Consider the following 13,064-nt stretch of genomic DNA (forward strand, 5'->3'; position numbering starts at 1 on the left):
CAGAATAAATGACCTCTTTAATAACACACATCACACAGCGGGCTTTTGGGCTGCTTCCAGTTCTTCCCATAAATTCCATAATTGTATGATATGCTAAACTGTTGGCTTGCGTTCACTCCAGGTTGACAGCTCCTTTTGAAAGAACCAGTCTAACTAGTTCAGTCTGACAAATAGCCTGTTGTGTGTGCTGGGCTTTTGATAGACATTTGTGATCTTTGTAGCTGCATGGATTGCATGCTAACACGGAAAACACTGAATACAAGCAGCATGTGAACAACCTATCAACCAGGATAAAACCAATGCACTTTTATTCTTTAAATAACTGCAATCAGCAATAAATACAAAGGCTTTTCCTAACTTTATCTAATCCTTGTGAATATTGTTAAGGGTTAAAATTGGTGATTATTATCATTACTAATGGGCCCAGTCAAGGGTGAGAGCTGTCATATGCTACAACTTGTTTTGATCAAACCCATTTATGTTACGTTACATCACCTACAATAACACTGGGGAAGTCTGGCTATTGAAACTCTAATATATCCCATGATTTTAATGCTCAAAGTTGGTTATAGAAAATATTGTGCCAAACAAAAGATTCGGGGTTTAGATGGTGATACTAATAAACTAGCGCTGTCAATAGATTAAAAAAAACTAATTCATCTCAGTTTTCTGTAATTAATCGCAATCGGATTCATCACAGGGTTACTGTGGATTAATTTTGATTAATCACGATTAAATATCATTCATTTTTTATCGATATTAATTACATTTCTTTTTGCATGAGCAAACAGACTCTGAAAAAAAGGGAAAATATACGCACTTAACATGTTTATTGAACATTCATGTTAACAAAAAACTGACTGACACAATTGCCAAGTGGAATTACAAACAGCAGACCTGTTAATATCGTTGAGAACATGTGCTTTACACGGCTTTGGTTCCTCATCTCAAGCACTTGAAGTGCCTCCCCAAGAGTGACAGAGAGAGAGGGGACAAATGTTTACTGAGTCCCCGACGCTCCGTGAGTGGTTTGTGGCAAGCTGGGTGACGCGTTAGCCAAAGTCCGAGCAGCATCCCCGACTAACGTATGCTTGTGTCAATGAGATATTTTAAGCTGGAAGTCCTGCGGTGAAAAGAAAGATCATTCTTGCACAATGTGCATAATACTTTGTTTGGTCGACTGTTCCGTCTTGTTATTTTTTTAATACTCAAATTTCCCATCGAGGGGGCCGATGTTGGTTTATCATCTTCCAAATTGAGTTGATTGGTTCAGCTGGCCGTCACTACCAGATCTACTGCCCGTTTGCGCATGTGCGAAGGTAACTCTACTTGGACAAACTGCCCAAAATGAGTTGACAGAAACATTTCAGGGATTTTGAGTCATTCTGCACTCCAGATGTGTTAATTGTGTTAAAAATTTTAATTGCTTTTACCGTGACGCTGTTAATTTTGACAGCACTTCAATAAACACATATCCTCTTGTAATGCATGCATGTGGCACAGTTTAAATGTGGCCTACAGTGTGTTTGTAGATTGAGCAGCTGAGTATGTGAGCTGGACCCATGAAAGTGCAAAACATTTTATTCTGCTGACTCTAGTTTGGTGTCTTTGATTGTACTGGATGATTGAAGTCTGAAGAAACAAGACGTATTTACAATTTAACAGTTTATCGATTTACCAAAAGAAGGCCTCAGTAGCACGCACAGCCACAACAGCTGCTGTGGGATAGCGTCAACCAGCATTTGTTGCAAATCAGCCAATAGTTGTGGTGGTTACTGGCACAAACTGCACACCTAAGTTTTTGATCCCAGGATTGAGGTTAACACCTTGGGTTTGCAGAACAGCAGCTTGAAGTTGTCCTGTGGCCCTATTCAAACATGGCATGCATGGAGCAGACACCAGTTGACCACTGCAGCAGGCTCCGTGCTCACAAGTGCTGCTAACTAGGCATCAATCAGGCACCTGATGGCCAATCAGAAGCTCCAAGAAGAGTCAGTAGCAGCGTTGGCAGAGTTTTTCATGGGTACCACCCATGCTGCTCAACCCAGAGACACGTTTTCCTTGCAAATGTGGCAGCATTTAAGGGGAAATAAACATGATTCAAAAGGTGTAACATTTATTGCCTATAGGCATCGTTAAAACAAAAAAAATGAATGTTTGAAACACAGATTTTCTTGCTTCTTATATTAAGTTTAGCTGATGCAAACTGGTATGTTTGTCGGTTTAACAGAGATTAAATGTGTTTGTCCAGCCTTGAAAATCTCTTATGATTGTATCGTGTGCTTAAGTTATGACAGCTCAAAAATGCTGAGAAAACATATTTTTGTCTTATTACTCGAACATTTTCATAGTTTAAAAATGTCCTTTTTTCAGGTTTTGTAAAATATACCAAAGCTATTGTACAAAAACGCAGCTAACTCTAAAAAGGTTTGACAGATTTGATTGGCTTAAAATGGAATGGCCTTATTCATCCCACAGAATACTTGGATCAGTCCAGCTTGAACTATCCTTTATTTACCGCATGCAGTTGTTCATCCATCATACTGGGCAGTCTTTTCTTCAGTTTTAGTAGATCCTACAGTAGCTGTAACACTTTGATCCGCTCAGTTTTCAAGGAATTGCTTCTGAAATGTTCTGGTGAGCCCTGGCTGCTGAGGTTTTGAGGGAAATACCAAGTCCAATTGCAAAAGGTCACAGACATCAGGTGGGTCTCTCTGAGAGAGCCAGGCCCTTATTATAGGCACTGACCTGTGAAATATCACATAGCCCATGAGCATGCTCAGCAAAATGATGCAATTTGAGAGGATGTCACTCTTCAACCCCAGGTGACCCCATCTTGGCACAGTGGGAGAGGCGGAGTCTGTAGCCAGGGACTGATAATGCAGACTCATCTCTCTCTCCCTCTTCATCTTTCTGATGGTCTCCTGTAGTTTCACAAGGGGATCCCCGCCAATAACGCTTTCCACACCACAGGTGGAAAATATTTCCGGTCCCTTTCCACTATTTCCAGATTATGAGTGGAAATCATTTCATTTAGTTTTTAATTTCACAGGAATTTACCGCTACAACCCAAGATGTATCAACATAAATGGTGAGATCAAAAACACTGAGGATTGGAGAAACCATCGTTTCCTGTGCAGGTCCAATGTTCCCCAGTATGTCGATGCAAAGTCATCCTATACCAGCACGTGTTTTTAAAAGGGTGTTACACTGATTTACAGTAGTTCTTCCGCTTACATGGTACATGTGAGTCACCAGAGACACACCACCAGAAAAAGGTCAAACTGAAGCAACAGAGGTTGATATAACTCGACTGTTTGGCTCAAACACCATCCTATATTTCCTCTACAACCATTCCTAGCTTCCTCTTATCAGCACGACGGGGTTTGACACTTTACTCTCATGACTATTTCTGACCTTTTGTTAAATTAGTGACGCCCCCCTTTAGACCTTTGTGTTCCACGTTGCAAAGCAACTAGCGATACACATACACACACCCACCATCTAACTTTTGCCTAATATTTCATAATCACTGTCATTTTCAGTGACACTAATTTCAGGCAGTTATTCACATAATGAACATTTCTTCACACCAAACATCATTACAACTGTAATCAGGATGTTAATAGGGGACCAAAAAAAAAGAGAGAAGAGAATGCCTCTTTTTTTGTTTTATCAGATCAGCGTTAATTTGCTGAAGGCATGAATAAGACCAATTAAATCAAAATAATTAGACTCAAACGCCTCATCGTTTGGTGTGAAAATTTCCCTAATGAAATAGAACTGACTACAGCATTGTTCCCCCGAGGATGAAATGACAAAAGTCAGATAGTCGCTACGTGTTTATTGGTGGTATGGTGTTATCATTTAGAGGTCTATTGGGAGAAAGTTGTTCATTTTCACAGATATTGATTGAACTACCTCAGACCACAGAGATAACATAATAATTGTTGAGCCGGGAGGTATTTTCATTGTAGACAAAGTGAGGCAGTTAAAAGTATTAAGGCCATCCACAACACTACGTTGTCAAACGTACAGAAAAAGCTCCTAGAAGCACAAATGATAACGCCAGTTGTGCGTGTGGATTTTCAGTGACATCATTTTTAAACATTTGACAGACAGAGTCCAATCACAGCCTCAAAGCTGCATATCTAGCTGTCATAAAATTAATTTGTCACCCTTATCAGTCAACATGCAGGCCCACTCGTTATCCACATAAATAATTATCTTTAATACAAGTGTTACTGGCATCTCAATTTTAGAAGTGGAGCTGCGTTGTGTTCTTTTTCTGAATTGTCATTTAGAAACTGTAGCCTCTTTGAATGTTTGAATCATCCCACTGAATGACCTTTGTCAGTTATAATTAGGCCCATAGATATGGCTAATAGACACCCCACAGTACAAACTCCTGATGATATTAGCAGCTGCAATCAACCATTCATCATTGTTTGTGCCTATCCAGCTCAAAATTGTGAGCTCAACTGTAATCAGCGATTTATAAAAGTAGGAATAATGCAGTTTAAGACCTCATGCAGTTTGTGAATAGGTGCATGTAAAATCTCCAGTCATCTGATCTTAACTTAAACTCCCCATTTAGAAAGTGAAGGTAACCTGTCAGCCAAAACGACACTTTAAAAAGTACGCAGAGGTACCCGAGATGTACAAAAACACTGAACAGCCATCCCATTACTCCTACATTAGCTGAAAAAGTCATGCCGTGAAGCTCCCAGCACACAGTTTTTGTGCTAATCTTAACACCTGCGTTATACAATTTGGCATCATTTTAAAAAGTTACAATTTCTTGTAAAAAAGAACAGCGGTCGACAGCACTGTACACAATGATAGACTGGAGTGTAAAAAGCGAATGAATGATGCAGAAAACAGATTTGAGATGGGAAACAGTTCTTAAAAATACAGAGAGAGAGAGAGAGAGAGCTGTGCAGGAAGTGTCATTTTTATTGTGGTGAAAGCAAAACAGCAAAAATAAGAGGGAATTAATGACAATGTTTATCAATTGTGAAGCATAGTTTGAATCTTCTTTTGCTGCTGCTTCAGTGAATTTTGGTTGGAGAGAGACAAAACATGTAGCTTCAGAATCTGTGAGCTGTCGGCTTTAAGCACCGACTGCGTGTCCGTGTACTCGCCGGGTGAGAAAGCCGACATCTCACAGATTCTGATGCATCGGGTTCGTGCTTTGTGTTTACGTCTTTGGGTGGAATCCATTTCCCTGCTCTCATGTTCTGTTTTAGCTGTTTGGTGGTTGTTGAAATAATTTAATGAATCGATATCGCTCTGTAGAAATTTAGATTCACAAATGTTCGTAAAGTCTGGCTGCATGGCTAGGTGCTTATTTTTATACACGTGTGACAACGGGAATGAAAACAGCTGAATTCAAAGTGATGTGGTGGAGGTGTAGCCCAGGACTTTTGTGCATATGGCAACGTTTCTGGGAGTGACAAGTGAAGCTACTGTGAAAAGGCTGCAGTCTTTCTAATGACCAGCAGGGGGCGATGCCTCTGTTAGTGGTACAAAGGTCTGTGGGGGAAGAGTTGACCCTCCCTCGTTGCGTCTGTATTCAAGACACCAAGATGGCCGGCTGAAGATTCATAATAGGTCTTCACTAATCAGGTAAGCAACCATTAATTTGGTCAGCTGATTCACTCAGCTGGTCTGACCCTCAAGTGTAAGTAAGCATTAATGCTTATGTAATAATGTGATTTATATTCTCTTTTAATTTTTATGCACATGCACAGTATTTGTTACATAAGTACACGTTTTAAAACTTTTATCCTGTGTGCAGCTCAGTAAATCACAGCAGCTGACTTTGAACCAGGAAGTAAATGAGTGCTTGTAACAGCTCAGTTGGCACTCTGTCACGAGTGAGGTCAGCTGAAATGATTAAAAGTATACTTTGTCCACTGGATGTAATTTGCGCTAAACATCTTAAACCTTAATTTATATTTACAACAATATACGAGTGGGAGCTGCTTTGAGCACAACATAAAACTTGACTTTTTCACTGTGTTTTGCAGTGGCACAAAAAGAGATTAACATCAGCTCATCCTGAAGCTTTCCAGCTCAGTAATTCAGAACCACACCGTGTGCACAACTTCAGTAAACTCACTGCATAGTTCAGAGAAAACAACTGCTGCATAGGCTTGTTTTGCAAAAAGTACAAGTATAGGAAATGTCAAATTCAAATGGCGATAGGAGGGAAATACAATATGACTTTGTTGTTGGCGTTAATTTACCCATGTCTGAATACCTGCAAATGAGTACAGGGCTTGTCATATTTGATAAATTCTCATCCACTGAGGGACAAAACCCCAGAGACCAGATGAGAGAGGCTGGAAAACTTTGAAGAACTGTTTTGCTGAGTTGATTTATTGTCAACAGCGAACAGCTCGCCTTCATTTCTTTCCCCTCCGCCACGCACATATGAAGGCTGCTTTGAAAATTATGCAGAGACAGAGTGATCAGCTTTCATTGTTTAAGGTCAGGGTGTTCATTAAAATTGACAGACTGACTAGGCGATACTTTGAGGTGTTGGCAGTGCCTTGACCTTTGCAAAAAGACAGCGTTAGTCTTGCCGTTTCGGACATCTTCCCGTAAAGTGATAAACATTCTCCGTGGCTACTCCTCTTCAAACTGTATCAGAGCTGGGATCTCAATTAGCTGGCACAAGAAAGGCCCATCATGGGTGTGGGCTGACACAAAACAGGCAGATTTCTCATCGTTGAGCGATTCGAGAAGTACCTTTCTTCAGCTTCCTCTTAGCTGCTGACTGCTTGTAGGTATGTGAGGGGACATTAATGCTGATCTCCAAACGCTTTTCTTGTTCATGTTGTTTTACCTGAATAAATCTTCACCTATAGAATTCAACTATTAACTACAGCGGTGTCAAGGTTTGTATTAGTTCAGTCACCGCGTGTGCAGAAATTGGCTGGTTAACAAAGGACGATAGTCCTGATGCCCACGCTACTCCTCGCTTGTTGTGATGCCTCAGTAAACACTCTTCTGGCTTGTGACTGACAAATCACAACTGCAGGAGGTTGCACGAGGCCTCGCTTTCTCAGTCAGATCCACCGCTTTCTTGTCAGGTCTGATTTTAAGGCACCAAGATGGTGTCGGTAAAAATCACAAGCATTCAAGCTCGTGTCCTCTAAGCTGGAATGGCAGTTTTTTACTTCTTCTATGGTTAGATTATGTTCGCTCTCTGCCATCTGTGGCTGTTATTACAGGGCATATGTTTGGGGATGTTTATGCAATGAAGACTATAGGAAGTTGTACCTTATGTACATAATGCAGTGTCCCCTTTTCCCCAATGCTTTCGTACAGAACTAAACAGAAGAAAATGTAACTGGAGTTTTATACTTCTACAGCAGACAGTAGGGTCTTATCACAAAACTATCATTTTATTATGTAAGTAGCATATGATAACACGATAGCATCTGCAGCCAGAGCCTCTGTGGTCGAGCTTACCGCAGGATATCAAGGGACTACTTTTTCTTTGCACTTATTCAAACACCAAACCACTGCTCCGTTTTGCCTCAGGATCCAAATTATACAGAATGTGTCTAAATGTCAGAAATGAGTAGCAGTCATTTTGTCATCACTTATCAGCGATGAGTGATGACGATGACTTGGATGACTGAGAACCTTCACAGACATCACTTATCAGCCAAACTACCACTTCAAGCTGGACAGAGTAAGCAAACTCAGAAGTGTAAATGTTTTCAGCTCTAAAGGACTGTCATCTCTGAAATCTGTGAAGAAAGAAAAATGCATACAGATGGAATATCGCTGGTTTCTCTTCAGGCGAAGCTGCTGTGGTTTGAACTCAAGTTCAGCACAGTCTCTCTGCTGAGACGGGCGAGTCAAAACGCAAATCTGAGCTGAAGAAGAAAGCTGAATGTCTCAGAGTTCTGAACAAACAACTTTTCATTTGGAACGGTTTATTTTGCAGTCGATGTGAAGGCAGCCATTAGGGCGTTCCACTTTTACCGCAGAATAAAATGACATGCAAAAATACCGTTAGCTAAATCCTACCACCTTCACGTCATTGCCGAGCTACAAGTCTCCCAGTTTTGATAGACTTCATGTCAGCATCCAGCCTATAATTTAGGAATGTGTGCTGAAAATTACACAAACAAAATGCATATGTCTCACAGCCAATCACAAGAGAGGCATCTATTAAAGTGCAAACTGGGACAGCTCATACATTTTTCTAAATCCATGGAGCTTACACATCCTGTAAGACCTCTTCAGTACCAACAAAAGTCATTTCTATGACATCTTCACAATATAAAGTGTATGGCCGTAGTATGAACCTGTGGCAAACACTACTGAGCATGTGCAGCAGGCCACAAAACATGCAAGCAAACCCAAACCTAGACAATGTTACTCGTGTGATGTGCCAAGTGAGCACTTAGCATCTCTGAGTCTTGTTTTCAGTTCCCCTTAATGCATTAGACTCCCCCCCCCCCCCCCCCACACACACACACACAGGATCAAACAGTTTGCCTATAAAAATTAAAAAAAGAAAAAATGTAAATGCTTTAAATTTGGTTAATGTCCCGCTCAAGGTTATTTTCTCATCCACCTCTGGACAGCTTTCAGCATGGCTGCCATTTTTAGAGCTCCATGTTCCCCTGCACTTGTGCCTCTGTAATGGGAACTGGATCACCTCCAGTGTGATCGTTTCAACTTCATTTTCATTTTAAGGAAGCGGACAAGGGAAATGGTGGAATCCCAGAAAATGTGGAAATCATTTCAGATTTATTTATTTTCAGGCATTCAGGTTTTGCTGAACCCCCCTCAGGATATTACAGTAGCATCCTGCACTGACAGTCTCCGGGGGAGCTCCATTTACAGTGCAGAACCTCAGGCCAGTTGGAAACACAAGTTGATGTTTGGTCTCTGCACCAGTTTGCTGTTTGTGGTGAAATTATAGAGTTCACAGTGCAAGAGGTCAGGAAGGGATTTCAACGGACCGATCTAAAAATAGCAGCTGTGCTGGAAGCCATCTGGACATGTCTGAGAAGATGTTGTCCAATTTTAAATCATGTGTGTTTTTTGATACGTCCGTTTCCTGAATGCTTTAATCAAGTCTGGTAAAACCCAGTGATAACATCAAGTTTAAAAAAATCAGCAAATTGGGACAGTTAGTTCTGCTTTGTTAAGTCATTGCTACAGGTGGTAGAAATAATCCCCAGGAGTCCCACCTGTGTTTTCCAAACCACAGACACGGTTCCTCTTATGACACCTATTTGGCATCTGCAGAAAGTTTGACAGAACTGGCGAGGTCACCTACCTGAGAGGACCTTTACATTGTTTTCCTGAAAAATGTGACACGTCATGACAATCCAGATTTGAAAATAGCCTACATGTAGTTTCAGCTCACGAGGGATGTGTAAGCCATCCTTTTTTCAGTGTATTTTTCCTTTTTACAAGCGCTCTTGTCTCACGAGTTTGTGTGTATGCGTGTTTATTTTATTCCCAGTCGGGGTGAAGAAGCTGAGTACATCAGATAATATTTCAGAACAAGAGCATGGCAAACAACCTTCTCCACCTGAGTGCCCCGTATGACTGTGCACGACACTAGAACAGTGTGTTCACAGCAGCAGAGGAGCAGGTGAGGACAGGACAGACGGATCGCAGATGGGTGGGAAATGTGACACTGATGGTTCAAAGGTGTAAAAGGGCACAACTAAAGGGCCAGAACGGAGAAACGTTTGTGTTGTGATTTTAACACAAATTGTGTTTTCTCAGATTAGCTGCCTGCTGCTTATATTAAACTATCAAATAGCCAAAAACATCATCACAGAGCTATTTCGACTCCACACCACAGCTTTCAAACCATCTACTAGGGCTGGGCCATATCATACTGTTCACGGTAATACCGGTATAATGTTGGGCAACGATAAGAAAACGAAATATCGCGATAGAATATGGGTCAAACGCGCATGCCTTTGTTTTCATACGCACATGGCGGAAAAAATCATGGCGGCAACGGAGAATGAGAAGAGCGAGAGCGGATCGTTGAATGAAACAGATGAACCAGAACTGGTTTGTAAAAATGCTGCAGCTTCACTGGTGTGGAACTGGTTCAGCTTTCGTCCGTCAGATACACAACAAAGCACTATTTTTGGTAGAGCATGCTAGCGGGCCGTCGTTGTTACCGTATTGTTTGGAAAATACGGCACACTTAAAATCATCCTTTGATTTTTCTGAAAATCCACAGAGCCCCTTATAATCCCGTGTGCCTTATGTCTGAACTCTGGTTGTGTTTACTGACCTCGAAACGATTTTATGTACACGGCGCTCGAAAATCTGTCAAATGTTTCAGTACGGCTTTGCTAAGCTACGAAGCCGCACCGCTTGATGGATTGTCGGAGCATTACGGCTATCGTAGGCGGAGCCTCGCGGAGTGATAGGTACTGTGCTTCAACATAATGTTACCGTATTGTGTGTGTATAACCTCTTTTTAAGTTTTGTGGATATTATACATGGTTATGCTGAGGATATGTCGGCCAGTTTCCACTGGAAACGCCTTTTGGTTAAACTGTCAGCGAGGAATTTGCACTGTTACATTTTTATATAACTTTAATGCACATAAAAAAACAGCTGCTTGTTTAAGTGAAAATACATTGATGTGTTTTCTTTTTTTTTTTGCACTAATAAAGTTGTGGAGTTGTAAAGTATTTTGTCTCGTGTCAGTTATATCGTCAGTTATATTGTTATCGCAAATTTTCAAATGTATATCATGATAAATATTTTCGGTCATATCGGCCTGCTCTATCATCTACTTGTAAATATTTTATAGATAAAGTCTCTTGTACTCACCTCCAAAGTGTGCTCTCAGTGACGCTGCCGATATGAAAATCGTACAGCTTGGTTAGGATCAGGATCACCTGAAAAAGAGGGAATGTAATTGTTAGAATCTTTTTATGAGGCGGACAAAGCGATTAATGAATTCTTTACTGTAGCAGAATGGCGACTAATGCATGAATACAGCATCCCAGATTTAGGATGGCTTAAGAGGCAGAGCACTAATAATAATAATAATAATAATAATAATAATAATGGATTGGATTTATATAGCGCTTTTCAAGGCACCCAAAGCGCTTTACAATACCACTATTCATTCACTCTCGCATTCACACACTGGTGGAGGCAAGCTACGGTTGTAGCCACAGATGCTGACAGAAACGAGGCTGCCATATCGCGCCATCGGCCCCTCTGGCCAACACCAATAGGCAGTAGGGTAAAGTGTCTTGCCCAAGGACACAATGACCAGGACAGAGAGCCCGGGGATCGAACTGGCGACCTTACAGTTACAGATACGCTTCCCAACCCCTTGAGCCACGGTCGCCCCAATTGCCTGTGAGTTTTTGCTGATGGATCCTTGGACACTCCAAGTCCAGTGTTGACACACATCAATTTGTTCAGAATGCTCTGCTGATTGCAAACACAGTGATTGTATGCAAATAAAATGAATCACAATGCTATTAAAGTCACTGTAGCTTGGAGTTGTTTCATTTATAAGAGTTGTTAGTTACGTCAGTAGTTACTGATATACAGTGGGGCAAAAAAGTATTTAGTCAGCCACCGATTGTGCAAGTTCCCCCACTTAAAATGATGACAGAGGTCAGTAATTTGCACCAGAGGTACACTTCAACTGTGAGAGACAGAATGTGAAAAAACAATCCATGAATCCACATGGTAGGATTTGTAAAGAATTTATTCGTAAATTAGGGTGGAAAATAAGTATTTGGTCACCTCAAACAAGGAAAATCTCTGGCTCTCACAGACCTGTAACGTCTTCTGTAAGAAGCTTTTCTGTCCCCCACTCGTTACCTGTATGAATGGCACCTGTTTGAACTCATCATCTGTATAAAAGACACCTGTCCACAGCCTCAAACAGTCAGACTCCAAACTCCGCCATGGCCAAGACCAAAGAGCTTTCGAAGGACACCAGGAAAAGTATTGTAGACCTGCACCAGACTGGGAAGAGTGAATCTACAATAGGCAAGCAGCTTGGTGTGAAAAAATCAACTGTGGGAGCAATCATCAGAAAATGGAAGACATACAAGACCACTGATAATCTCCCTCGATCTGGGGCTCCACGCAAGATCTCATCCCGTGGGGTCAAAATGATCATGAGAACGGTGAGCAAAGATCCCAGAACCACACGGGGGGACCTGGTGAATGACCTGCAGAGAGCTGGGACCAAAGTAACAAAGGTCACCATCAGTAACACACTACAACGGCAGGGAATCAAATCCCGCAGTGCCAGACGTGTTCCGCTGCTGAAGCCAGTGCATGTCCAGGCCCGTCTGAAGTTTGCCAGAGAGCACATGGATGATACAGCAGAGGATTGGGAGAATGTCATGTGGTCAGATGAAACCAAAGTAGAACTTTTTGGTATAAACTCAACTCGTCGTGTTTGGAGGAGGAAGAATACTGAGTTGCATCCCAAGAACACCATACCTACTGTGAAGCATGGGGGTGGAAACATCATGCTATGGGGCTGTTTTTCTGCCAAGGGGACAGGATGACTGATCCGTGTTAAGGACAGAATGAATGGGGCCATGTATCGTGAGATTTTGAGCCAAAACCTCCTTCCATCAGTGAGAACTTTGAAGATGAAACGAGGCTGGGTCTTCCAACATGACAATGATCCGAAACACACCGCCCGGGCAACAAAGGAGTGGCTCCGTAAGAAGCATTTGAAAGTCCTGGAGTGGCCTAGCCAGTCTCCAGACCTCAACCCCATAGAAAATCTGTGGCGGGAGTTGAAAGTCCGTGTTGCTCGGCGACAGCCCCAAAACATCACTGCTCTCGAGAAGATCTGCATGGAGGAATGGGCCAAAATACCAGCTACTGTGTGTGCAAACCTGGTAAAGACCTATAGTAAACCTTTGACCTCTGTTATTGCCAACAAAGGTTATGTTACAAAGTATTGAGTTGTATTTTTGTTATTGACCAAATACTTATTTTCCACCCTGATTTACCAATAAATTCTTTACAAATCCTACCATGTGGATTCATGGATTTTTTTT

The 13,064-nt window shown here is 41.6% G+C and overlaps 1 protein-coding gene across 1 annotated transcript in view; it reads right to left on the minus strand.

Annotated features, from left to right (window-relative positions):
* sorcs3a (sortilin related VPS10 domain containing receptor 3a) overlaps positions 1 to 13,064 on the minus strand; it is a 241,215-nt gene that overhangs the window by 135,246 nt on the left and 92,905 nt on the right. Inside the window, exon 2 of the mRNA XM_086297093.1 lies at positions 10,846 to 10,913. Coding sequence (XP_086153219.1) covers positions 10,846 to 10,913 — 68 coding nt within the window. The remainder of the gene's footprint in view (positions 1 to 10,845; positions 10,914 to 13,064) is intronic.

This window comes from Aulonocara sp. 'chitande type north' Nkhata Bay, linkage group LG6, assembly GCF_057382095.1.
Source record: "Aulonocara sp. 'chitande type north' Nkhata Bay isolate Kocher_YH1m ecotype deep benthic linkage group LG6, A_spYH_male_GT1.1, whole genome shotgun sequence".
Classification (NCBI taxonomy): Eukaryota; Metazoa; Chordata; class Actinopteri; order Cichliformes; family Cichlidae; genus Aulonocara; species Aulonocara sp. 'chitande type north' Nkhata Bay.